This window comes from Grus americana, chromosome 4, assembly GCF_028858705.1.
Source record: "Grus americana isolate bGruAme1 chromosome 4, bGruAme1.mat, whole genome shotgun sequence".
In the NCBI taxonomy this organism is placed as follows: Eukaryota; Metazoa; Chordata; class Aves; order Gruiformes; family Gruidae; genus Grus; species Grus americana.
This window is the reverse complement of record NC_072855.1, coordinates 12,041,640-12,065,775: the sequence shown is the minus strand read 5'-3', so window position 1 is coordinate 12,065,775 and position 24,136 is coordinate 12,041,640. Positions and strand designations below refer to the sequence as shown.

The 24,136-nt window shown below is 37.9% G+C and overlaps 1 protein-coding gene across 7 annotated transcripts in view; it reads left to right on the top strand.

Moving 5' to 3' along the window:
• Nucleotides 1–1,404: 1,404 nt before the first annotated feature.
• SH3TC1 (SH3 domain and tetratricopeptide repeats 1) overlaps nucleotides 1,405–24,136 on the top strand; it is a 31,880-nt gene continuing 9,148 nt past the window's right edge. For 4 of the 7 annotated variants that reach the window (XR_008577024.1, XR_008577025.1, XM_054824912.1 and 1 more), the window contains exons 1-11: nucleotides 1,405–1,490; nucleotides 7,282–7,533; nucleotides 9,951–10,025; nucleotides 12,231–12,358; nucleotides 14,897–15,002; nucleotides 16,811–16,954; nucleotides 17,598–17,769; nucleotides 18,539–18,612; nucleotides 19,466–19,661; nucleotides 20,531–20,658; nucleotides 22,852–22,893. Coding sequence is in view for 5 of the 7 variants with exons in the window: in XM_054824912.1 (XP_054680887.1) it covers nucleotides 7,326–7,533; nucleotides 9,951–10,025; nucleotides 12,231–12,358; nucleotides 14,897–15,002; nucleotides 16,811–16,954; nucleotides 17,598–17,769; nucleotides 18,539–18,612; nucleotides 19,466–19,661; nucleotides 20,531–20,658; nucleotides 22,852–22,893 (1,273 nt within the window). In the remaining 2 variants the exon portion in view is untranslated. Of the gene's footprint in view, nucleotides 1,491–7,281; nucleotides 7,534–9,950; nucleotides 10,026–12,230; nucleotides 12,359–12,871; nucleotides 13,014–14,896; nucleotides 15,003–16,810; nucleotides 16,955–17,597; nucleotides 17,770–18,538; nucleotides 18,613–19,465; nucleotides 19,662–20,530; nucleotides 20,659–22,851; nucleotides 22,894–24,136 lie in introns of those variants that run through there. The other 3 variants (XM_054824913.1, XM_054824915.1, XM_054824916.1) reach the window with 3 other exon arrangements.

Genomic DNA, 24,136 nt, shown 5'->3' with positions numbered 1-24,136 from the left:
TCCAGTGGGAAGAGAGCCCCTGTGGGATGATTAGTTAGTTGTGATTTATACAATTACTTGAATACCTTCCAACTTCATCATTTCTGGAAAAATGGAGAGTTCCCCAGCACACTGCAGGAACAGATTGGCCGATCAGTGTGAAGCAGCATTTATAATTCATGTTAACATGGTATGATGGGACTTGAAGTAAGGTAAAATGAGAGTATAATTTGTAATTAATCCCTAGTTTACAAAGTCTAAACCCAACTTTTAAGTGCATGTTCTTTGAGACAGGTTTAACAGGAGTCATAACTAAAGTCTTGAAGGGTCAGTCTTTTCTACTCCCCCTGGCAGGAGCTGTAGGAGGGCAGCAGTGCTGCATGGACAGCCCATCACCTCAAACCACCTTCTGCAGGTGCTGCCCAGTCCCACAGGTGCTCTCTGATGTGTGTCAGCACAGCACCAACCCTGCCAGCACACACAACTGGGATCTCAAATGCTGGGATTTTGCCAGCCAGAGATGTCTGAGATAAGAGATGTGCAGTCTTTGGGGCAGACACTGTTCTGTTGCCTTGTAATGCCTGCTGCAACGCAAGCCACACCGATGGCATGCAGGGTACTCGGTGCTCACCTATAAGAACAGTAGCATAACTGTGACTAAATGTATGTGAAATTGTCGGTATGCTAGGGAGGAAAAGAATATTAAGGACATGGTAAGGTGTGGAGGAAAAAAGCAAGCAGATTTAAAATAGGATGGGTATTTTCAGTTTCTCTCATCCATGTCTTTGTGGGTCACTTAGGATGTGGCATCTGGATCAGTGGTGAAGTCTTGTGATATAGAAGATGTGCTCTGCATGTATTCCACAAGACTTGCTTAACTCCCGAACCTGGTATTTAATGCTGCATGACTGTATAGTGCATGATAGATGTGTGAGACTCTACAGTTCTGCAACTTAAAATCAAGCATATCAGAGTGAATTCACTGTCAAACAATTCTTCATCAGGCTTTTTGTAGCTGGAATGATAGCAAGAAATCTAATTCTGTCAGGAAAAGCAAAGGGGCAACAAAGCCTGGTAGTCCATCTGAAGGACTATTTGTCACTTGGTCTGAACAATGCTCGCTTAGCACAATGGCCTGGATGTGTCCTGGGGAGCCTTTTAGCTGCTAATGCAAAATGCCAACTTGAATTATTGCTTCGAAAAGCAGGAGTATGTGAATGAACCTTACAACACACTCGATACATTTCTGCTTTGCATGATGAACTTTAGTAGCTCAACCCCATGCTCATGAATGTTTCTTTTTTTTAAAAAAAAAGTTTTTGAATTAACAGTATCAGTTAATAGACAACTTTTTGTACTTGCCACATCCAAGCCAAGCTGTGCAATCAACAGGAAAGATAAGAAGGTCAAACAGGAAGAGCTGTGCTGCAGTCAGTTTTGAGCAGAGCTGAGGAAGGCACGCATCTGTCTGCTCTTTACCGGCATGTTATAGCAAATCAGACTTGGAAAAGGTAGGAGAACTCCTGTGCTCTATATCTGTGTGTCTGTCTTTCGCTCTGCTTTAGGTACTTGTGGTCTGGTATTTGACTGTAGGTTTATTGTCAACAAGAATTGCGGCCAGTTAAACAGGGGTAACTTCAGTAGTATTCAATACGTTGGTGTGCCAATAATGAAATGACTGGAAAATATGTGTAAATGTGATCTGTCATGTTTATGGGAACACGCTGGGAGTTCCTGTGCTGCTTTGTGTTTCCTCTTCTAGTTAGCGTTGTGTGAGCTGAGCTACTGTATTCAGTAACAAAGGCATTCCTCCTACTTTATTCCTCTGCATTAGCTGCCACAGGCCAAACTCTGTCAAATCTAGCACTCAAAATGAAGTACTGAGGTTCATAGATGCCTTTTATAGTTTTCTAACAGTGGTCTGATTTTCTTTTAAAGCACCCCTAGAGTTTATGCTTATTTTTAGTCAGCTATGAAATTATGGATTTTAGTCTACAGTTTTCAGTATCTAAACTTGGAGATTTTGGACTTACGGTGCTTTCGGAGCTGAACTGAGGGTGGAAAGTATATTTTGGTGCTACTGAGGTATGAAGAAAATTAATCGTAAGAAAGGGTTAAAACTTCTAAAGCAATCTATTGCACCTTTGAAGCTTGCTAGGGCTTTTTTGTTTGTAGACCAACCATGAACAATGATACTGCTTGCAACATAGTTTACTAAGAATTGCTAACTAACCTAGAGTTACTTCAGTGATAAAGAAGTCAATCTTCCATTTTTTAGAGAGGACTCAGATTCCTAAGTCCATTTACTGACTACGGATTTGCTTTACCTTTCTGTGTAATACATAGCAGCCCTGGAGGAAAAAGCGTGAAGTGTTGCCTATACAGTCTGTAGTATCGGGTTTTTAATTCATGCCTGTGACTGAATTTCATAGAGATCAAGGCTGTGGTTTAGTCTGAGGACAAGGTTTATAATGATCTTGGCTGTAAGATGTTTGTAGCCTAATACAGAACATGTGAAGCAAATGTGAGTTGAAACTGGGGAGAAGGAATAACAAGAACCACTCTAGCATCAGTTTGGGAAAATGACCTAGATTAACTTACGGCAGTACTGTCGCAAGACTGAGGTATTGTATGACATGTGGGATGTACAGGCGATGAAGCAGAGCAGATGATCAAGGGTGTGCACGTGTTAAATGTCCTTTAAACAGAGGCAATGTAGGCTTCACTAACTTTCTTGGCTGGGTTAGAGCCCTGAATGCAACACACCACATGAGATGAGTGAAAATTTGGGGGCCACCAGGGTTCTGTTGTCTCCGGTACAGCAGCAGGGGTTAGAAGAGTCTGGAGATTTTAAATTTAGAAGAGTTGACCAGCAACTCACGTGAGAGGAGAGAAATGAACAGTAGCTGGTGCTCATTTTCTTTGGATGAGATAGGAATCGATGCACAGAGGAGCAACAGCAGTAACCTGGTGCCATCCAGGAGGTTTCCACTGTGTATGAGTAATCCTTTTTGGACAAATGAATTCAACTTTGCATTCACCTCTGGACTCTTTGGCTATTTCTCCAGCACTTCTATAGCACTGCTGTGTGACTGCAAATAATCTTTGTCTCTATTTCCATCTCTGTGAAACTAGAATAATTATAGTTGCCATTGATAACTTCAGGCTAGGTGTTCATAAGTCGTCCTCAGCCTCCTAGAGGGAAGATGGTGAATGAAAGAAATATTGTATTGCATGCAGGTTTTAGACAACTAGTTCAACTATAACCCATTTTTATATACTGGGTCCTATTCTCATACTTAGAAATACACCTTTAAAGAGAGAGACAGAACCTGTTCAGTGGATGTTATTAGTTTTTTCAAGTCCCCTTAACAGGAAGGAGTTGGTGGGAGAGAAAGTGTTCCTGTCATCCACAAGTCCTCTTAAAACTACAACAAAAGACAGGGGAAAAGAAAAACCCTCAACCTGCTTAGTTAGGGAAATGGAAAATGTCAGGCTATATGTTTTCTTCTGGTTAGCTGTGTTTTGAAAACAGATACAAGCACTCAAAGAAAAGGAAGCAGCCACAGAGGGGAAAAGCATGATAATGGCATTGTTCTATTTAACTTGCAGTAGGAAAAAAAAAGTGTCTTATTTCCACCTCATGTTCAACAGCTGTTGAACACAGACCTTCCAGCCTGCTGTGCCCTGTGAGAAGGCAAGAAGAAGGTGGAATGACCTCCTGAGCCTCGTAAGCCTGGACAGGTGCTACCAATAGCAGCATGCCCAGGGAGCTCAGACCACCAGGAGGGATGACACCAGTGAACCTGGTGGCACTCCTGTAGGAGTTGTTGAGCTGTCCAGAGTCTGCCTCTCTTCCCCCACTGCGAGTGCCCGCCTTAGAAAGTGAGGCTCCCCCCGGATCAGTGGGGAGTGCCACCTCTTGCCTGCCTAGCTTTTGAATAGAAGTCGGCTCTTGGTTTGGGAAAATGGGAAGATCATTGAGTTTTCTGACCAATGTCCTGCACAAAATATGAATTTCTTGGTCAAGCCTCAAAGAGCATGAGATAAAATCATTTTGTCTAAATTATAAATAAAATCCTTTGTCAGTGCACATAAATGTAGATTGTAAGAACTAGTTACAGAAGACAAACTTACTTTACAAGGTGAGTGTTAGATCTTTAATCCATTTCTTCATTTTGCATTTGTTGCTATCAACAAATGGCTAGTTGCTAGTAAGCATTATGGTAAGTTAGCATTATAGGTTTATGAGAAGTCTCACTTGAGTAACTCAAGCACTGAATTTAATATTCTCTAAAACTGTTTTATAGTGGATGAATGCTTTGCTCTGAATATGTTTTAATTTGTACTGGAACAGATTAATAATTGATGAGAAAGTATTGCCATAATAGAGTGATTATACCACAGCATTGCTTGTGTGTTAGTTTTGCTCCTTGGGGTACTTAATGATAGTCAAAGGTGAATAGTAAAAGGAGAGAGATGTAGTACAAATTTCTCAGTAATTTGTCACTTGGGACCAAATTTGTATCATTTAGGATATATGTAGATGCTAAATGAATATTCAAAAGGGCCTAGGTAGACTAGGTGCCTAGCTACGGGAAGGTTATTTATTATCTTGTTCTCAGTACTTATGCAGAGCCACATGAATTGACATTTGATAGTTAAGGCAAACATTAAAGATGGGAAAGGAATCTGCAGAGGAGAGCATGACTGTTAAACATGTTTTTGAGTTTTGAATTTTCATTCTGTGTATCTTGGAAGAGCCAAGAGAAAACATTGATAAGAACATACCATTTTTGCTTTTCTTTCATTCATTCTGATTTTTTTCCCTTGTCTTAGGCTCTGGGATACTGTGAATCCTCTTAAACAGATCATATCCATTTTGATTCATTCAGATGTCCTACTTGCTCTTGCAGCACCAAGCTGTATAGGTTCATTCACAATTCTGTTCATATATGGTACCCTTACCAACATGCACTGATGCAGAAGACAGGAAAAGTTAATCAATATTTCCTCTCCAACTCAACTGAATTCTAAGAATTCAAGTCACAGTATATCTGGTTTTGTTGAGGATGATATTTCTTCTTGTAGATAGGAGCTGATGGAAAAATTAATATTCTGAACACTGAATTTCTTTTCTGGGATTAAGGATAATCTTGATCTAAAATTAACAACTGACTTTGGATTCATAGAACAATGTAATTTAAACAACCACTTCTGGAATTAAATTATCCTTAATATGGCAATATTTGTCGTCTTCAACAGGAGACACCAGTATTTACAAAATATATGTAGAAGAATGTTTAATTCTTAAGTGTGAAAATTACATTGCATTACATATAATCCTGGTACAGTACTGAAAAGAATGGTGTTGGCTGCTGCCATTACTTTAAGGAAAAGATCAACTATGTAAATGGAAAAGCATATCCCTAGCAAAGTGAGTTTGGTCTCTGGCAGGCCTGTATTTTTAATCATTTATAACTAGGTCAAGTCTGATAGACAGTTTTTCAGGGAAGTTAGCAAGAGAAACTGAGATCTGAAGTGAGAACTGCAATGTTAATTAAATATGTTAGCAGACATACTCTTTTCTGAGAAAAGACATCAAACTCTCTTGTGTTCGAGTTACTATCTGTGTTTTATAGGTATATATGAATTTATACACATAACTTTATATGGAGAACTGCGATGCTACAGCATAAAGCATCCTTTGAAAATCAGCCTTACCACTCTGATAGGCACTTTTGAATAAATGGCAAAACGGGACAATGAAAACATTAAACCAACATCCAGCCTAGATTTTTTCATACCTCACTAACTTATGTGCTCGTGGTAGATATGGTTATCATTTAATTATCTGAGCTGGTCATACCACCTGTTAGTATACAGTATTAATTTTTTTATAATTGTATAACATGTTTCTGTCTGTAGTTTACTGCTTATTCAAGTGCTCCATGTGTTAAAGGTGTCACTGGCTGCAAAGCAGAGTATGAAAGTTGTGCAGGCAGATCACTGCCTTGTCCCACGTACCTGCCTCCCGTGGCAGACAGCTAGGAGCTGTTGGTGCTCAGTTTGCTCGGGTTTAGGGATTCATGACATGAAGCTTGGAGGGTGAGAAGTGTTGGAAGGCATTTATGTGAAGGAGCGAGCCAGAACAATGTGTTTTGGGATACCCCATTGCATGGTGAACAGAGAAGGGAGAAGTTTCCAGACCAGTCTGAAGGCAGACCGTAAGGGGATACTAGGTGACCCGGCACGACTCTGAGGTTTTGGCAGAGTGAAAGCAATCTTCCATCAATGGCTTCAGTTTTAACCAATTTCTGCTGGAAAACAAATGAGAGAGGAAATTTCACAGAGATTCCAAGATTGTATACTCATAATGAATGTAGTTTGTTAATGAGTATGGCTGGAGTAAGCACAGAGGAATTTGGATTAAGTCCAAGTGACAAGACTAAAGCAAAATCTATCCTGTGGCTTTATAAACTCAATTAGAGGCATGTGAGAGCCCACTGAGGAAGAGGGTCTAAATATCAGAGAGGCATGTGCTGAGTCACGTCCTTTGCGGATGCATTGGCTGACGGTCTGGCTGCACTTCTCTGAAGCATCTCGTGCCTGAGAAATGGGATTGCAGGATGTCTCAAGTCAGTGACTGTAGAGAGAGCATCAAAGCTTGCAACTACTTGTGCTCTACTTCCATTTCTATTCCTTTCTCCTAATGTTCATGCCAAAAACAATCTTGCTGCCAGACTCGGCCTCTGGCTTCAGTAGATCTCTTCTGCTTTACTGCAAAGAAATCTTTGCATCCTTGCATGCCAGTCTTCCTGCACTGTGGGTTCCTCCAGAGGATTAATTCTTTAGCTGGATTTATAAAAACCTTCCTGCTTGTTTGAAATAAGCATGCAGTACCTGTTCCATTCTCATCACCTTTAGAAAATGATGTTTTTCCCCTGCATTGCCTCTGTTAATGTGAATGATGCTATCCCTTGGAGGCTCTGCATTAAAGCTGGCCAAGAATGAATAATTAGCAGTAGGCACAAGTACATTTCACTTCAGGCTTTGGATTGTTGCTTTTAGTCAAATCTATTGCTTTATTGCTAAAGCAGTGATGCCACCTGATTGCAGGGGCTTTCTGGGATAAATTTGGGTGTTACAGAACAATTCCTCTGAAAAAAGTCTAAGGCAAATAATTTAATGTATATTACAATTTAAAAATAAATCCTGCAGGAGAGGGACAGCTCTTGAATATATGCATGTATTCTGAGACTTTTTTTAAAATATATTATTGATTTATTTTTTTCCCTTCAGATTGTTGATAATGTTAACTGCATCACTGTGAGGAATTGCAAATTATGGAGAGTTCAGCAGAGGCAGGCAGCGCATCCGTGCCCAGTGCTAACGCCACCACCCCTAGTCCAGAGGGAAAGCGAGACAGGAACTTGGAGACGAAAGATATGGAGCAGGGAAGGTGCAGGTCTGGCTGGAAATGTGCAGAGGCCAATGCTGCCATCAGCGCTGTCAGGGATGGAGTCAGGACGAACATGTTGCAAGAACAAATGGGTAAGACCTTAATATGTTCGGGTCACTCTGCTCTTGATTTTTCTTTGCATTTAAATTACTGTGTTCTTTAAACATTGCTTGCTGTGCACAAGCAGAGCACTGTCACATGTTTTTCAGTTTTCAGCCGAGCTTTTTTTTAAAATTCATGTACAACTGTTAAATGCAACAAACCAAACAGCTGTATTTCCTCCATGGCAATGCTGCATGGATTGGACTATTTAATGATCTATACTGAAATTCACTTTGGGCAGGCAAATGGAGTATCTATTAGTTAAGCTGAGATGAAAATTATCAGAAGCCTGGGGACAGAATATTGAAATCTAAGTTCTTTGTCTAGCACTTCTTGCTATAATATCTAAGATTCAGAAGCAAAGAGGAGTTTCTAGTTCAATAACATTCTTAGATTTCTGTTTTTCATCGAAAGATGTAATACTATCCATTTTTCTGCAAATGAAAGCGTCATGCAGTAAAAACATGCAAGTCAGAAACACTTTTTGGGTGGAAGGTGAGCAGCATAGGTGGTTGTGTCTCAAAACCAGTGGCCAGACTTTGTAGTAGGTCCGCGAGCTTTCTGAATGAGAAAGTACTTCAAGCAATCATGGAAAAAACTATTTTATTTTAAATTGCATGTCCTATGGCTTAGACAATGTCTTTCTGTTCACAACTGCAACTCTGCTGACATCAAAGAATAGTGGGTACGAGCATCCCAGGGCAGTATAAAGTTTCTCTTTAGCTTGCCAAGAAGTATGCAAGTCATCCTATTAATTAGGAATGGGGTACGGAGTTCATGTTAAGTCTTTGAATCTAATTATAGGACTTTAAAGAGTCTCAATGTCTAAAATGTATTTATAGTAACTCTTATGCTTTTGCTCAAATTTAATAGCAAGCTATTATTTGTAATTAAACTCTCATGAGTAATAAAATGCTCATGGTTTTTGCCTTTCTAAAAGTCATAGAAATTAGGTTTAGTTTTTAAATAACATGAATACCCAGTGGGTAATATTTTTCAATAACTACCTTTCAAGAAAAGTCCATATCTGGTAATATCATCATGCTTTGATCATCATTTAACAGTTGACAAGGACAATTAATTAGCACATAGTTTTGATATGTGAACTTGCCATTACTATTACTTTGATAACACATTGTCCAAGTTTTGACAATTCCTCTATGCTTCTGACTGAAACAAGAAAAAGCAGAACTACAACTAAGCATGGTCCCAGAAGTCATGGGGAACTTAAATTTATAATGTTCCTTAAATACAGTCAGCCTACACTGAAGTGAGCTTACCATCAAATTTCTCTTTTAAAACAAATATCGTTGAATCTAGATTTAAAAAAAAAATCAAACAAAAAACTCCAACAGCCCTGTCAAACACCCAACCAAAACCCAACAAAAAAGAAAGTGCTTGGGAACTGAAATTTCTAATTCTAGTATACACTAATAATTGGCCTTGAAGACGATGGTTTTACTGCTTACTGCCTTTTTTCTGAAGTAGGAAAATTTATCCTTATTTATTTACATGACTTTGTTCATGTAACATCAACAGGTGTACTCGAGGAAAGATACAGAAGACTTAGAAATTAATACGTCCTACTATAAGTTTTTTCTTAAAAGCATAGCTGCAGAGGAAAATGTCTTAGGATACATGAAAATTGCCTCAAGAGTTTTCTCTTAAAAATTAAAGGTCTATTTCTCCAACTTTTATTCTTAGAAATATCAAGTCCTGTCTTTGCTGATTTTTGGCAAGGGAACTTTGAGAAAATGGAATTGACTGGAGTGGGTGTTTCTTCAGCATTAAAATGTATTCTCTCCAAAAAAAAAAAAAAAGAAGGAATAAGGGCTGAAAAAGAAAAAAAAGCAGATTATTATTATCATAAAATATACTTATTTTGTGGGGTTTTTTGCTGAAACTTCAAATCACTTGTTAATACATTACCCCCTCCCAAGTATTAAGCTTGTAACGAAGAGAAGGATTATTTCTCTCCATGTATGAGTTGGTACAAGGCACTCCTATCACTGCCAATTTCTACCACTGAGGCTTCAGTGGAGGCCACTTTTTAGTAGAGGTACAAGGGAAGAGAAAATGAAGTCTGACCTTCGTTCCCTCCCGAATGGGAGTTCAGTTTCCTGGGAGGCTATCTTTCCACCAATTCTCCATCATCTTGAAGCTTCACATCAAAATGATGAAATCAAGACTTAACCTCCTCCCCAGTAGGACAGAAATGATCTTCAGATACTTTTTGTGGTTTTAGGGAATTATATAGCAGGAAGGGGAAAAAATAGAGTTATTTTCCTTTAGTAATTGTCCAACGCATCAAATGCTTTGAAAGTGGGAGGTGTTTTGGTTTTTTCCCAATGTGATTTATGTGGGCTTAGAAAATGCACTTAATCATTCCTTTCATTTATCATAATAGAGTGTTCTCAAAGTGAAAAATGCACAAATGTCAGTTCAAGGACCCTTCGCAGTCAACCAGAGAATTTTCCAACTGGTAAGACATTTTATTCCATCATATCTTATAAATATAATGCTTTTCTCCTTGCTTACTTTTTTAATTGAGACTACATCAACATTTGCAGTCATCACTCCTGTAACTTTATAACATATTTCATGGTACATGTGAAGTTTCCAGCTTCTACATAAGATTTGTCAAGAATTTCTCATAAAGAGAGAAGCAACTTATTAACTGCTATAAAAGCCAGAAACAATTTATGGACTATATTGTAATGGCCAATTAAAAAAAGAAAAGCAAATAAAATGTTCATTGCTTATTTTATGTACGGCTTTCAATTCTTCAAATGTCTTATTTTTTTAAGTCTGTGGCCTTTCCAAGTCTTAATTTAATTTTTTAATGCTGTATTTTCAATGAATTTGCAAGTGAGTGCAATTCTTCAGAAAGTAGGTGCAGCAGGCTTCCCTTCTGGAGAGCTCATGGCATGCTCTGTGCATTGAGGATCTAGTCATATTTCCCTTCTCTTGCCTGTGGAGGAAGGGAAATAACCATCAAAAAACCCAACACTGGGATGCACTCTGCTTTCTGGCTTGACCTGACAAATCAAATCAGTGGTAGACAGCCCCCTCCGCCCCGGCGTATGGCTATTTGTGCTTATGTACTTGTTTCACTCTGTACAGAACTTGGGTTCTTAACTGGGGGGGTATGAGTCAGAGCTCACAGAAGCAGACAGGAAGATTACCATAGGTGTAATGGGTTTTTTGGACCGTGTTTCATTTCCATAAGGCATTATTAATAGTTCTTTTGGCAGAAGCAGCTGTATTTCAGTTGCTTTAATTCAATGTAATTATTATTTCAGTAGTATTAACTTTTTAAGACTTGTGTTTCTACAGTTATATATTTAACTTGGAGTCAATTTAATTAGGTAAAACAAAAATTTGAATTTTTAAGTAAGTCTTCTCTTCTGCCAGTATCTTTTATGGCTTCAGGTGAAATGAAAAGGTCAACAGTACTGTTACCTAACAGTGATCCGAGTAACATTCAAAGACTCTGCTTTGTGTTCTTTGTACTAACAATTGACTATATGACCACACCTTAAACAGAGAGGTCTTGTAATTCAGTAACACCGCTTTATATTTCTGAGCCACCCTTCTTGACCTTAAAGTAATGAGTAATTTAGGCACAAGTCATCATAAAACTCCTGGAGACATACATAGGAAGCCCCCTGAAAACATTAAGATGCAGCATATTGGACTAGAATGTGAAAAATATCTGTTTTACCTGATTAAAAGGTGAAAGTCAGGAGGTGCAATATTTTAGGATGTACAACAATCCCATTTATTGCTGGAAGCTTGACCTATTTACACACTTGGAATTCTTCCTGAGTGGGTATTATTGGCTTATGTGCCCATCTGGGTATCTGAAAACTTATGAATATGATTTACTGTTATCAAGTTAATTTAACAGACATGCAGAATGAAAGCAGCTTTATCAAAAATCCTCTTTATCTGAGAGAAACTGACTAAAACTACCCTTGGCTGTAGTAAAAGCTTCTCAGAAACAGATGTCAAGATCTGAGAACAGGTATCTAGGTTCTTTCAGGTGTGCTGGGGAAATCATGTAAGTGAGCTTTTAGTTGGACCATTTATCTTGGTCAACCAGCTTAGCTGAGAAACAGCTATTTCAATATTCAATTTACAGAAGCCTTCTGAAGTAGTGGGGGTGACATGTCAGATAACCGTAAGTTTAAGACCAGCATAAAGAATTGTTGTAACATGCTGAACTATCTATGTAGGTTTTGGTTTGGTGGTTGTTTTGGGGGGGGGTTTCTTGTTTTTTAACTCAATTCCCTATCTGTTTGCCTCAATTCTTAAAATATGCATAGGATATTTGGAAATCTGGGCATGTTCTCAGTGTCCATAGAGCTGTCTAATTTGACAAATTACCAATCTGTTTGCTTTTTTCCTCTCCTCTCTGAATTTTTAGACTTCACATCACTCTCCTTTGTATAGCTGTAGCCTTTATTAAGCAACTGAAAAAATCTTGTGTTTCATGCTAGGCTACCATCTCTACTGGATAATAAAAATGAAAAAGAAACATGCAGTAGATCAACTTTCTGTGTGTCTGTCTCTGAAGCTGAAAAAATAGTTCTTAATGTGGATTCTATGATTTTTGAGGGATTTTCTGATTCTCCAGAGGTGATTCACAAAACTTGTAGCACTGTAAATGGGTATCTTTCTCCAGATATCTTCTTGAAGTTAACGATGGTAAGACGAAAGAGTGGATGTCCTGATCCCAGACTCCAAAGACAGCTGAGAGGGCAGCTCCGTCTTCTGGAAAACGACAGCAGGGAGGTGATGGCAGTTTTCAGTGTAAGTCAAATGCTTGGGAATTGCTTTATTTATTCAGAGAATACACCCTGTGCCACTGAAATACCTTGTGAGATATTTGGGTCCCGTTTCCATCTGCATGCTGTTTGCTTGAATTTGAGTGACCAGAGTTTCCCATGGCCCAAAACTATTTAGAGATGTTAGAAATATTGAACTATTGAAAAAGACTGGACCACCAAATTGATGCAAAACAAATAAACCCAGCTAAATAAGGCATTGAACGTTTTTATTTTAAAAATATTCTGCTTTGATGTACATCAAAGGAAATAATGGATTTTTTTTTTAATTTGTCCTCATATTGACACTTCAGTTTCCAGTGACTTGGAGTAATTTGGCATGAAAGTTACCCAGGAAGCCCACTACTAAGCCAAAGAGGAAGTCTGAAGGAGAACAGCATAAATATTGGACTTCCTAAGGCTGCATGGCCATAACTTTAAATAGCACACAAGAGGGTTGGCCAATTTTTATTACTGTCTTTAATATGTTTGTATACAGGAAACACATCCTCTACAACCAATGAGGTTTGCTAGAAATAAAATTTTCAGTCTCCTCTTCCCTCTTGATGAAAAAGCAGGATGGCACCATTTGACCTTTGGTATCCGTTTTTCTGAGCCATGAGTTCCAGCCTCCTTCGCTAGTAAGCCAAACACTGAAATCTTAATTAGCTATGGCTTTGACTCTTGGATGCGTGTGTTTCTACGTGATTTTCCCTTCATGTGTTGTGAACTCTCCATCACCAGCCTGCTGATTCTGTGGCTGTGAAAACAGTCTGTAGTTCTGCTGCTCTGGCTTTTGTTTAGGGGGAGATGAAGAAAGGGAGAATCATGAGGAGAAGAAAAACAGCACACAAATAGACTAGATTTGTGGTCTTATTAGAAACAGACTGGGAAAAGGACTTTGAAGGAAGCAAGATTTATAATGATAAGTTTCCTTAGAATGTTGTTTTGATATTCAGCAGTGCATAAAGCCCTTAAGGCTGAGATATTTTAGCATGTGTTGGCAATTTATTAATAGATTTCAGGCTCTCGTTAATATTTAATCTAGTGTAGAAAGGGGCATGCAGAAGATCAAAGCAGTGATGAGGCATGTCTGTTGAAGAGGCTTAAGTTGCACATTTTTCCCTTTTCAAAAAGGGATTACTATTTTAATCTGTTCATGTTATGTTAATTGAAAATATGGAAGTTAAACAGAATTAATTCAGAGATCTTTTAAAATCACAAGGTAACAGTCAAAAACAGTGGATCAACTCCATCTTGCTCAGATTACAGAAATTGTTTGAGGGATTTTTTTCTTTTTTCCCAGAGTTAGAATCAGTTTCTTGATCAGTCTTTAAATTGTTTTAAGATGCATTTCAGTTTTGATGTGACAGGAGCAAAGGTAGAGTAAAGGGAAACGATACAGTAGTATTATATCTGTTAGCTCTGCATCTGATTTATTCTGAGATACTGGTTCAGATACTTGTCTCCTAAATTGCCACAGTTCTTTGCATTTCCCTGAAAGACAGTAGCCAGCATTATCGGAGAGCCTTGTTTTTAAGCTACTAACTGAATTGCAGCCAGATTGTGTTACCTGCTCTTTGGCTAGAATCCATCAAAATGTGTATTTCTTTCACGTATTTGAAGGTTTATGTAGTTCTCCATTTTAGCATTTCTGAAATTCTTTATAAAAATCCATCATTATCATTTACAACTATCACTGCTCATCTTTGTTAAATGCATAATTTAATGCTACTGTAGCAACACAAACCAGTACAAATGAGAAGAGGAGGATCTTACTGCATTTAAAAAAAAACCTCAAAAAAACCCCAAACCCACAAACTCCAGTTTATTTAATGGTCTTAACCATGAAGAAAGTGAACTAGGGAATGACTGTTCAGTGTTTGCCCTGGAACAACACTGAAGCTACCAGGTAGCAGGTTCAAAGATGCATCAAAGGAGTTGTGTGTTCATATGGGTCCGGAGCTCTGAGGCTAACCTAGAGGAGGATGTTGTGGATCCTAAAAATTTACAGTGGTTCAAGTGACCTAGAGAAATCTTAATTATAAATATCCAAACCAACAAACAAAAATAAACCCTTTCCACTATTTAACATCAATGCCCAGGTGTCTGGCAAAGGCAGTTCCCAAGCTGCAAATTGCTCTGTGCTAGGAGGGTATTCTTGGAAAGTACCACTGGATGCTTGCCTGGCTTTCACACTCCAAATAGAGAATACTGGCCACTATACGTGGATGTGTCTGAACCCGACAGGCCTTTAGTCTCGCTCACTATGGTCAGTCCTGAGGTCTTAATTCCTCTAATCTCACTGGAACTGTTGGTACAATTGGTAAGAAAAAAATCAGATTAAAACTTGGCTAACAGGATGTTGTAGGTATGTGTTAAAAACCAGATATCTCATAGGTAAAATCCTGGATGATTTTTTTTATCCTTAATATGTGGCATTTTAGCATAAGTGTTACCTAGTGAGAAATTGTGCTCAAGTCTAGTATAATAGTAATTAAAATATTGGGTTTGATTTTTTTAGGAGCTCTCTGCCAGACTGCTGTCTATTCACAGTGATCAAGATCTAATAGTGGTGACATTTAAAACTTTTGAGGAAATATGGAAGTTTCAGACCTACCACTCACTGGGTAAAGCTGTTTCACCATACAACAGTTCAATATGCTTTTTTATTTCCCTACGCACAATTTCTGATTGACTGGGAACTTGTTGAACAGGATTTTGAGATTCTTCTTCCTAATAGCAGTCAGTGATGTTCCTGCACTGGGTACTAGTGATAGGGCTGGAGAAACCCTCCACCCTCCAGGAGAACCTGCCTTTGTCCCAAAGCAGACAACAGCTATTGTTCTTGGCAGATGTCTTGTCTAAGTTAGATACTCCAGAATCAGGTCATATCTTCTTTCTAAAAAGTCTATTCCAATCCAGGTGGTTTTGTCCTAAAGTCTAACCTGTGCTGCAACTTAAATGCTTTTACAGCTTTTTCTGCTGTAGACCTGTCGAGGTTACTCCTCTTTCCTTGCACCATGCTAATACCTATTTGGAGACTTCTAACCTGCACTTCCGCTCAGTGTTGTTTTCACCAGGAAAATCAAGCCCAATTTCCTGTAATCCTTCTTTGCACAGTGTGTTTTCTAGACCTCTGATCATGCTTCCCACTGGACTCTTCTAGTTGCTCCACTTCTTTCCTGAATAGTAGTGAGCAAACTGGACAGAGTTGGTAAAGCTTCAGAGGAAATACCAAGCAAAACAACGATTGCTTCATATGCTTTGCATGCTTAAGTTTTGTTTCTAAATCTGAGCATGCCTCTTGTAACAACAGGAAGCCATTGATTTGAGTTCCATTTTTAGTATCCTATAACTTCACAGGTCTTTTCTGAAGAATAGCATTTGAATCAGATCTTTGCCTCCATTTTATTCACTTTATTTCTTCTTCTATGTATGGCGAGCTTGTGTGCATTACTATTGAATTTGCCTGTTTCCATCAGACTAATTTAAAATAATTTTATTTTTAATTTAATGTTTGCTATTTACTTGCTCTTTTGTGTTTTAAAATGCTCCTTAAAGAACTAGAAAAAATACTGTCTCAATCCAATTTTTTAGAGAAAGCACAAGAAGTTTCTTCTTAGGCAAGGCTGTGGCTAACAGGGAATTGATTCAGCATCTTCCAAATAGTGGAGTAGCATCTTAATCAGTGATCTGCCCACTTTCCACTTCATCATGACTTTTTGCACAAAGGATTTGCTAATGTATTAATATTGGCCCTTTAAGTAATAGTCTACTATGTATACCATGCTGATTATGATAAACCAATCCAGATCTCCTTGCAACTATCATACAGCTTTGAAAGCCCAAATTCCTAATGCAAGGAGTCCCAGTTTCCAAGGTCAAGCATTACCTTCTTGTGATTTACGTGACTCTGGTATGCAGCAGCATCTCCGTCCCAAAGAAATTTCAGGAATCTAATACTCAGGCTCAGTATTTGCATAAATTGGCGCAGCTGAATTGGGCAACAAATTTATAAAGAGATTATTTTTGAGATTATTTCCAGTCATCTGTTATTAAGTGGTGCTAAGCACTTGTTGCTCAACGCTCTCTAGTGATTACCTCTTTCAGACTCCAAACCTTTCAAATATAGCTAAACTATGGGGAATCCTCATAAGGGGAGAACATGGTCTGCTTTTTCAGCAGGATTAGGCACAGAAAAGTTGTGTGCCTTTTAGCTGTAGTTTGAGAGCTAAGCATTACAAGTAGTTGTAATGCATGTGACTTAATGGATGTAATTTTGCCAATACTACGTAGTGAAATTAGTTACACGTTGTGGGTTAAGCAATAATAGTTATCTGAATGCCTACCCCAGTCTCTGACTTTCTGAAAGGTTATTTTCTTGTATAATACTGTAAAACTGCAAAGAAAACAAATCAGATTTTTTTTCCCCTAGGTTTTATAAATCATTGCATGGAGAATTTATTTCTAGATGAATCTTTCTGGCTCTATCCTCAAGAGGAGGAAGAAGCAGGCATTGAAGTCTGTATAAATGAAAAATCATTACATTTGATGTACAGAAGCCTGCTAGTACAGGAAGGTAAGGAGACTGTATACGCCAAGGCTAAGTTTAGAGAAGCACCTTTCTTTTAAAATTCTAAAATCAAATATTAAGACCTATTCAAATACTTAATGAAGCTGAAATTTAAACATATTCACTCCAAATGCACCAGAAAGAGAAGATAAAGGAACAAACACAGATTGGGTTCAGTAGGATCATAGGGGGATTAGAGAAATTCATGTACAACTGGTCCACAAATGGATACCAAAAGGATTAGGGAGGGATGTACATTCCAACTTGCTTAATATTACTGGAGATGTATGGGAGAGGGATTACAGGTAGTTGCCAGGCTCATGTCCTTCTCCTAAATAGCATCACCTGCTGCCACTGGTGATGAGTGTTGGGCTAGATGGATTGTTTATTGCAATAGGAACATGCAAAATGTTGCAGTAGAAGAAGGTTCCGCACTTTGTCAAACACCTCAGCTCTGCATCTTTTTTTACTGAAAGAGAAACTAGACAGAAAAGTATGAATATCTGACCATCAGAAAGAAAATTCTTGTGAAATCTCAGATTTTCAATTTCTAATTGAATATTACTGATGTTTGTGAAGCCAATTTTAAAGCTTGTATGACTTTAAAACATTACATAAAATGACATCTGCTCCACTGCTTTCATTTTAGGGGCATTTTTTGTTTTATGTCCTGACAATCTGATAAGAAAGATAATGGCTACAGACAATGAAATAAACACTTATTTTGAGACTGGGGCTTTTACTAAAGATGGTGGATCTGTGGATGGTGACAAGACAGTGCTGTCTAATGCTTCTCCAGAGCCGTTGATCCCTTTTCATCAGTAGGTACCTGACTCTACCTATTTCATATATATCTGTTTCATATATACACATCTGCTTAGACAGAGATGTCTCTAAATGGTAGCTTGTTATGGAAAATTCATCTTCTGTTAACACTGAGAACAAAGTCTCCATTTCCTTCCATACCACACAACTGAAATTAATCCAGATACCTGCAGAATAGTATTAAAAGATGGCTTACCCTCTTGTGAGTTAGATATTGCTCTCTTTCCTGAGTCTGAAATAAAATCTATGAACGTTTCTAGACTAACATAGTGAGAATTGTCATTTTTCAGGATGCTTGGAAATGTGGATGATAACAGGCTAACAGTGTTTCTACTCAACACTATTGACAGGAGCCACCCACTGCCTTAATGCAGTTTGTTTCAAGTTCATGTCCAAGCTCATAATTGCTATAAAGCCAAAATTACATCAATGAACGTATCAATGGACTCACTTTAGGAATCACCAGAAAATCATTCATTCTTGGTGCCTTTGGCAGTTAAAAAGCTGGAATTTTTCTATGACCTTGGGCAGGGAGAAATAGCATGACTTTCAGTCAAAGGAACCTAACTGAGACGTTACACTTCTCTTATTACTAAATTACTCAAAACATAGGTATGTCTGAAGTGTATGGACAGTGCTGAAATTGAAAGGCAATTGTGGGAGGGGTGCATCTGTTTTCAAATGGATTTAAAATATCACTGTTAGTGTCACAACACTTAGTGAAGTGTCTTATACACTAACTTCAATTTCTTTTTCTACTTTCAGGTGGTTTCTTAAAGGGTATTCTAATCCTGTTGATTTTGCACACAAAACTGAATCTAAATCCATCGGTAAAGTTGGTAAGAAACTCCATCAAACATCAGCATTAAAAACTCCCAAAGTTATTCTATGTTTTTGTTAGGACAGACTTGAAAGGGTTCAATAAGTTTTTTCCATTGTATTAGGATAGGAAAACAGCTTTCAAAATTACATTGCATAAAATTAGTGAGACCATAAATCTCTGCCTAAGTTAAGTTAAACTCTAAAGGCTTACCTCTCCCCTTTTTCCTCCTAAATACTGTATGAAGTAGATGCAAAAAGTAGTGAAGAGTAGTAAGTTGAGGATGCCTTGGTAGATTTGATGACAAACTTTAAAATAAGAACATGCACCAATGTAATTATTGTGGATCTTTCACACTTGTATTGCTTTATCTAATACTACCAGAGAAATAAAATTTCTACAGATGTTCTGAGGCTAAATAGGGCTTATTTTCTACCATACGTGTCAGTTTTAATACTGTATTTACTGGTAAATAACTGCATATTTATCCAATAGGGATTTTATCAGTTGGTTCAAATGTTTTTACTCTGGCCCGTGTTCAGACCTTTTTATAAGAGGGAAAGTAGGGACTTAAAAATTTTCTTTTTGTTGCTTCATGATGGAATTTGCTAGAATTTTGAAAACATTTTAGACTTTGCTTTCTAATGGCTGGGAAATGATGATTCTTATGCTGTTATTTACAATTCTAATTGCTCAAACCAAACCAATTAGGTTTGGATGCTTTAAATCTTGCCCTATCGGATGTGCAACTCACAAGTTCCAGGAATGTCTCTTGCTAAGTATGTTCTTCTGCTGAGTTTCAATCCTGTTAAGTGTATTTGTATTGTTGAATTACTTTATCTGCAAATATTATTTATTTCCTTATTACACAGCAATGGGATCCTGTCTAGCTGTGATGAATTATGAAAGTATTGTGCTGGAAGAGATTAGTTTCCAGGAAGGGGACAAAATTGAGATCCTTGGCTACTTCATTGAATGCATGGAATGGTTTCTTGGAAGACATGTGTTTACTGGCCAAATAGGTTTTGTAAAGACAAGTCATGTTAAACTGGACTTATCTAGAAATAAGTAAGTCATATGTGTTTAACTAATAAACAAAAAGAGACAGTCTCTTGAGCTTTAAAATACTGTTAAACTTGAGTTTGTTTTTCTGGTGGTTTTTAAATGAGAATTGTCATAGTGTGCATCAGTCAAAACAAATGCTAAGAAAATGAAATATGAAGTCTGCTTAAATGTTGGGAAATATTATCAGCCTGTACCTGAGTTTCTTACGGGGAAAAAGGGTTGCTGTAGGTGTTATATCTGGTTCAGTCTCTATTCTTTGGATCACAAGATCCAAGAAGCTTTACTCTTACAGAAGATTCCATTTTTGCTGGTGTCTCAATCTAAGTTAAAACATCCAAGTTCTCTTTTTGCTAGCACCCTCAATTACAGGCCTTAACTTGCTTCAAATGGGGCTCTTCTTACAAATAACTGCTTGTGATGCAGACAGAAACCTGGAAAAAGTCTTCATTTCAGCATGCATTGGCACCATGCAAATAGGCTGCTCTTACTAATACGTTTGCATGCTGAAACAAGCAGTTCTTAAATGTTGTTTGCAAGTCCATTTGATGTGTAACTTTAAGGTTATATTAGAAAATCAATACCACAATGTCCTTAAAGATATGTGATTTAATAAATTCTCTCATAAAATGGTATGCCATGACACAGACATAAAACTTACTCTGATATGGCAGAAACTGTTAGCTGCAAGCATAGCTACTATCAGTTTGTAAGTATGTTTAGAAATACGACTGATGCTAATTTTGAACACAACAGTACCTACAATGTTAAGGTTGTATTAGTTTCTCTAACAAGCTCCAATTTGACTGATGTAGTGAGCTCCTCAAGCCCAATCTACTTTCAGACAGCTTCCAAGTTGCTCCTTTCTTTGTTAGGCCACAAGACCTGGATTTTCTTGAAGCAGAAGAGCTATCTTTTTTCTCAAAAGAAAAAAATTTGGAAGAAGTGGTACATTTGTTGAAAGAAACCTCCATCACAGATGTTTGTTCTGTGTATAGAATAGGTAAGTATGAGTTTTACTCCTTTTTACTGCACAAGATACATATGCAGTTCCTCTGTACCTGTTATAACTGATTTTATTATTATTTCAATGAGATTCCAGCATTTATACCTACTTTGAAATATCTTGGTATTCAGTTTGATCATAGATTTTGCAAGTAAAAATCCTTTATATGGTCTCCGCTACTTTTCTGCTGATGTAAGACTTTTCCCAGCAGAGCATTTACAATTCTGTGTCCTTTTTTTGAGTGAATTAAACAGTGGAGTTTTTTTAAAACTGTTTCAAATGTCAGAGTGCTGTGTTATAAAAGGCAGTATGTTCACCCAAATACTGCTGGCTTTTTATTCATCTTAGGAAAGGTGGCGTAATAATTATTGACAGCTAATGCAAACAAACCTCTTTGTGCTTGATTTAACTTTCAAAGGTATCAAAAAATAGAAAAATCTGTTCATACAAAGAGAAAAATATACTTTTAGCTACATTATCTCAGATACAGCTGTTATTGCTCTAAGTGCTCATGCTTTACACAAACTAATTGGGATAATTGAGGTTACAGACTTAGTGTAAGGTAGTGTAATATAATTGTCTTGCTGAACTGGAGCAGCAATTTCTTATCCCACCACAGGCTGTTCTGTGGCAATGCTTATGCTTGTCAAATATCTAACAAATTTTATCTGCATTAGTGCCATCCTAAGAGACAGGCCTCTAGGCTCCAACTTGAAAGGGGTGGGTGTGTAGGTTTGACTCAGGTGCATTGGTTTAATTCCGCAGATCAGCATGTGTGTGAACAGTAACTAAGGCATGTCAGACTTGAGTAGCAAAATGTAACTCATGTCAATGTGCAAAATGATTTCACATCTCGCCTTCCTTACTCAAATGAAAAGCCTGGGAACAAAAACTCAGACCTCCATTAGGCACTAAAACAATCTCATGGGCTTCATGGGCATACTGCTATTTTTGCCTGCTGCGCGGTTTTACTACATCTCACTTCCTCTCGATCTTTACAAGTGCCAACTTCTTTTCACATCTTCTCCAGCTAATAGTACCATCTTTATCACTTTTTTCTCTTAAACTGCACAATTAATCAGCATAACTTGACTTACCCAGAGCAAGTGTCTTCAATGTTTACTTGATGTTTTGTTGTGCGATCTGAGTAAATGGGTTTTTGATTCCTCCCATCTACATCAATCTAATGAGAAGTATTTACTTATGAGCACTTCCCCAATTAGATATTCAGAGCATTAAGTTACAACTATTGTAAACATCTGTGGCATTCTTCCACCAAATTCAGGAAAGCATTTAAAGAAAGGATATCCAGAAGTAAACAGTCAGTGAGAGGTCATTCTTAAAGGCTAGTAAAACAGCTTTCCCTCAGCTTAAATAGATGTAGTTCTGTAAGCCTCTGCTTTGAGAGATCCTTCACACACTCAGTACCACTTATATTGCATCTAGTGCATGAAAGACAGTGAATATAACCCTGAAATGCAGCATGACAACTGAAATACTTTGAGAAATATCTTCTACACAAAATAGTTAATTCTTAAATGTTCTACAGATGTGCTATGTTAGACATTTAAACCTAGATTTATAGTAGTAATGTCTATAGCATGTAAAGCTACACCTTTTAAAAGAAAAGATAGATACAGGGGTTTTTCATCTGCATGCTATTGGAATGGCCACAAAAATCTGACACTTATCTACACAAACTACCCTAAATTATTTCCCCCCACCCTCGGAGGGATGCTAAAACTTGTTTCAGTAATGTTAAGGGCTTTTTGTTATCTTGTTTTAGGGGCGGGTTGTGGGGAATGATTGTGTCTACGCTGCCCACTTGTATTCTAATGCAGCAGTGATGCATCATCCCTCATGCAGAACAGATAGGCTTTAATTCTAACTGCAATATGCAGACGCCTCCCCACCTGACTGAGCAGTGGTAGGTTCGTGATGATAACTGTGTAGAAAGCAGTGAATTGTATCAGTAGAAAGCAGTGAATTGTATCAGCAGGAGAGTAAGTCCCTAGTAACCGTTAGCTTTGGAGCAGACTTAGAAATTTCTTCTCCTCTAAATTTCCAGGACACATCCAATTCTTCTGGCCATAAAGAATTCTGAACTAAAAAATAGCCTTATTTTAGGATATGTAAGACTGAAAAAGAACTAAGATACCATAACTAAGATGGCTTTTTTCTTTCTTACAGACCAATTAGAAGAACCAGAATTTCAGAAAGCTCATGAATGTGGTAATTCATATGCATACAATTTTTACATACAATTAAATGACTCCTGATATTTTTGGTATCTTTGGCAGCTTTTCTCCTTCTAATGTGTCTTTGCATTCTAACTTTATTCTCTTATTGTTTGCTTTCCTAGGTTTTGCTGTAACCCTTTCTCACTAGGTTTTGCTGTAAGACATTGAGAGTTTTCACTGATATCAGATGTTGGTCTTGGACCTTGCTATCCAACTGCAAACTGTATGACTTATTTTTACTGCTGTGACGCACATGCACCACCCTCTGGTGTGTGTGTGTCGTGTCCGTCCCCCCCCCCAACATTGTTTAACAGGGCAAAATACTGTTTATGGGGCACCTGGCAAGTGCTGGCTCTGAATTCCAGCAGATTTTCCATCTGCTAGAAAACTTCATCCCATAAATATATTTCCCAAAGGAGATATTTTGATGAGGATGCAGATTTCCCTTTGGCATTTAGTTGCTAAGCTGTCACTATCATTACTTGTATTGTACTACATTTTTCTAAATACCAATTTTTGTATTTATGATTCTGCTGAACAGTTTCAGAAATGGCATTCTAAGGAAACTGAGCTCTAAATCTGCAAATTCAATAAGCTCCTGTTGATATGCAGCTGTAAGCTTTACACTGACTATGACTAACTACATCCCTAGGCCCTCCCTATGGCCTTGGCTGGATAACAGTGGGAGGACTAAAGAAATGATGGCATGTTTGTCTTTTTTTGTATCTGTAAGATATTCAACAATGTCAGTACTGGGAGAATTTAGATCAATGGCCACATCAATCACCATGGACTTGGTAATTTTGAGAAAATTAATCTGTGCTAGCAATCAGGTTTGGTATTTGATTGAAGGAAGAAATCTGATTACACATTACATAGGCACGGCAGGGCACACAGATAACATGGACAGGAGAACAGGACCTTTGCAGGCACCCTTGTAGCACCCACATGAGACTTCAACAACTCAAATAGCTCCATCTTACCCCCCTGGCTAACCTGCCTTAGCTTTCTATCAGGACATAGACATATACTTACTCAACTCGCATGCTCAAAGTCACAGTTCCCTTTAGACCTGAAGTCCATCCAGTATCCATGCCCTGACCTTGGGCCCTTTATCCAGCCTCCAGTTCAGACTTTGAGTCTTTCCAGATTGTGATCTTCTGCTTACCAGCTAGTCTGCATTGTAATTCACTGGCAGATCTCTCATGCTCATATACACACAGAAAGAACAGTAT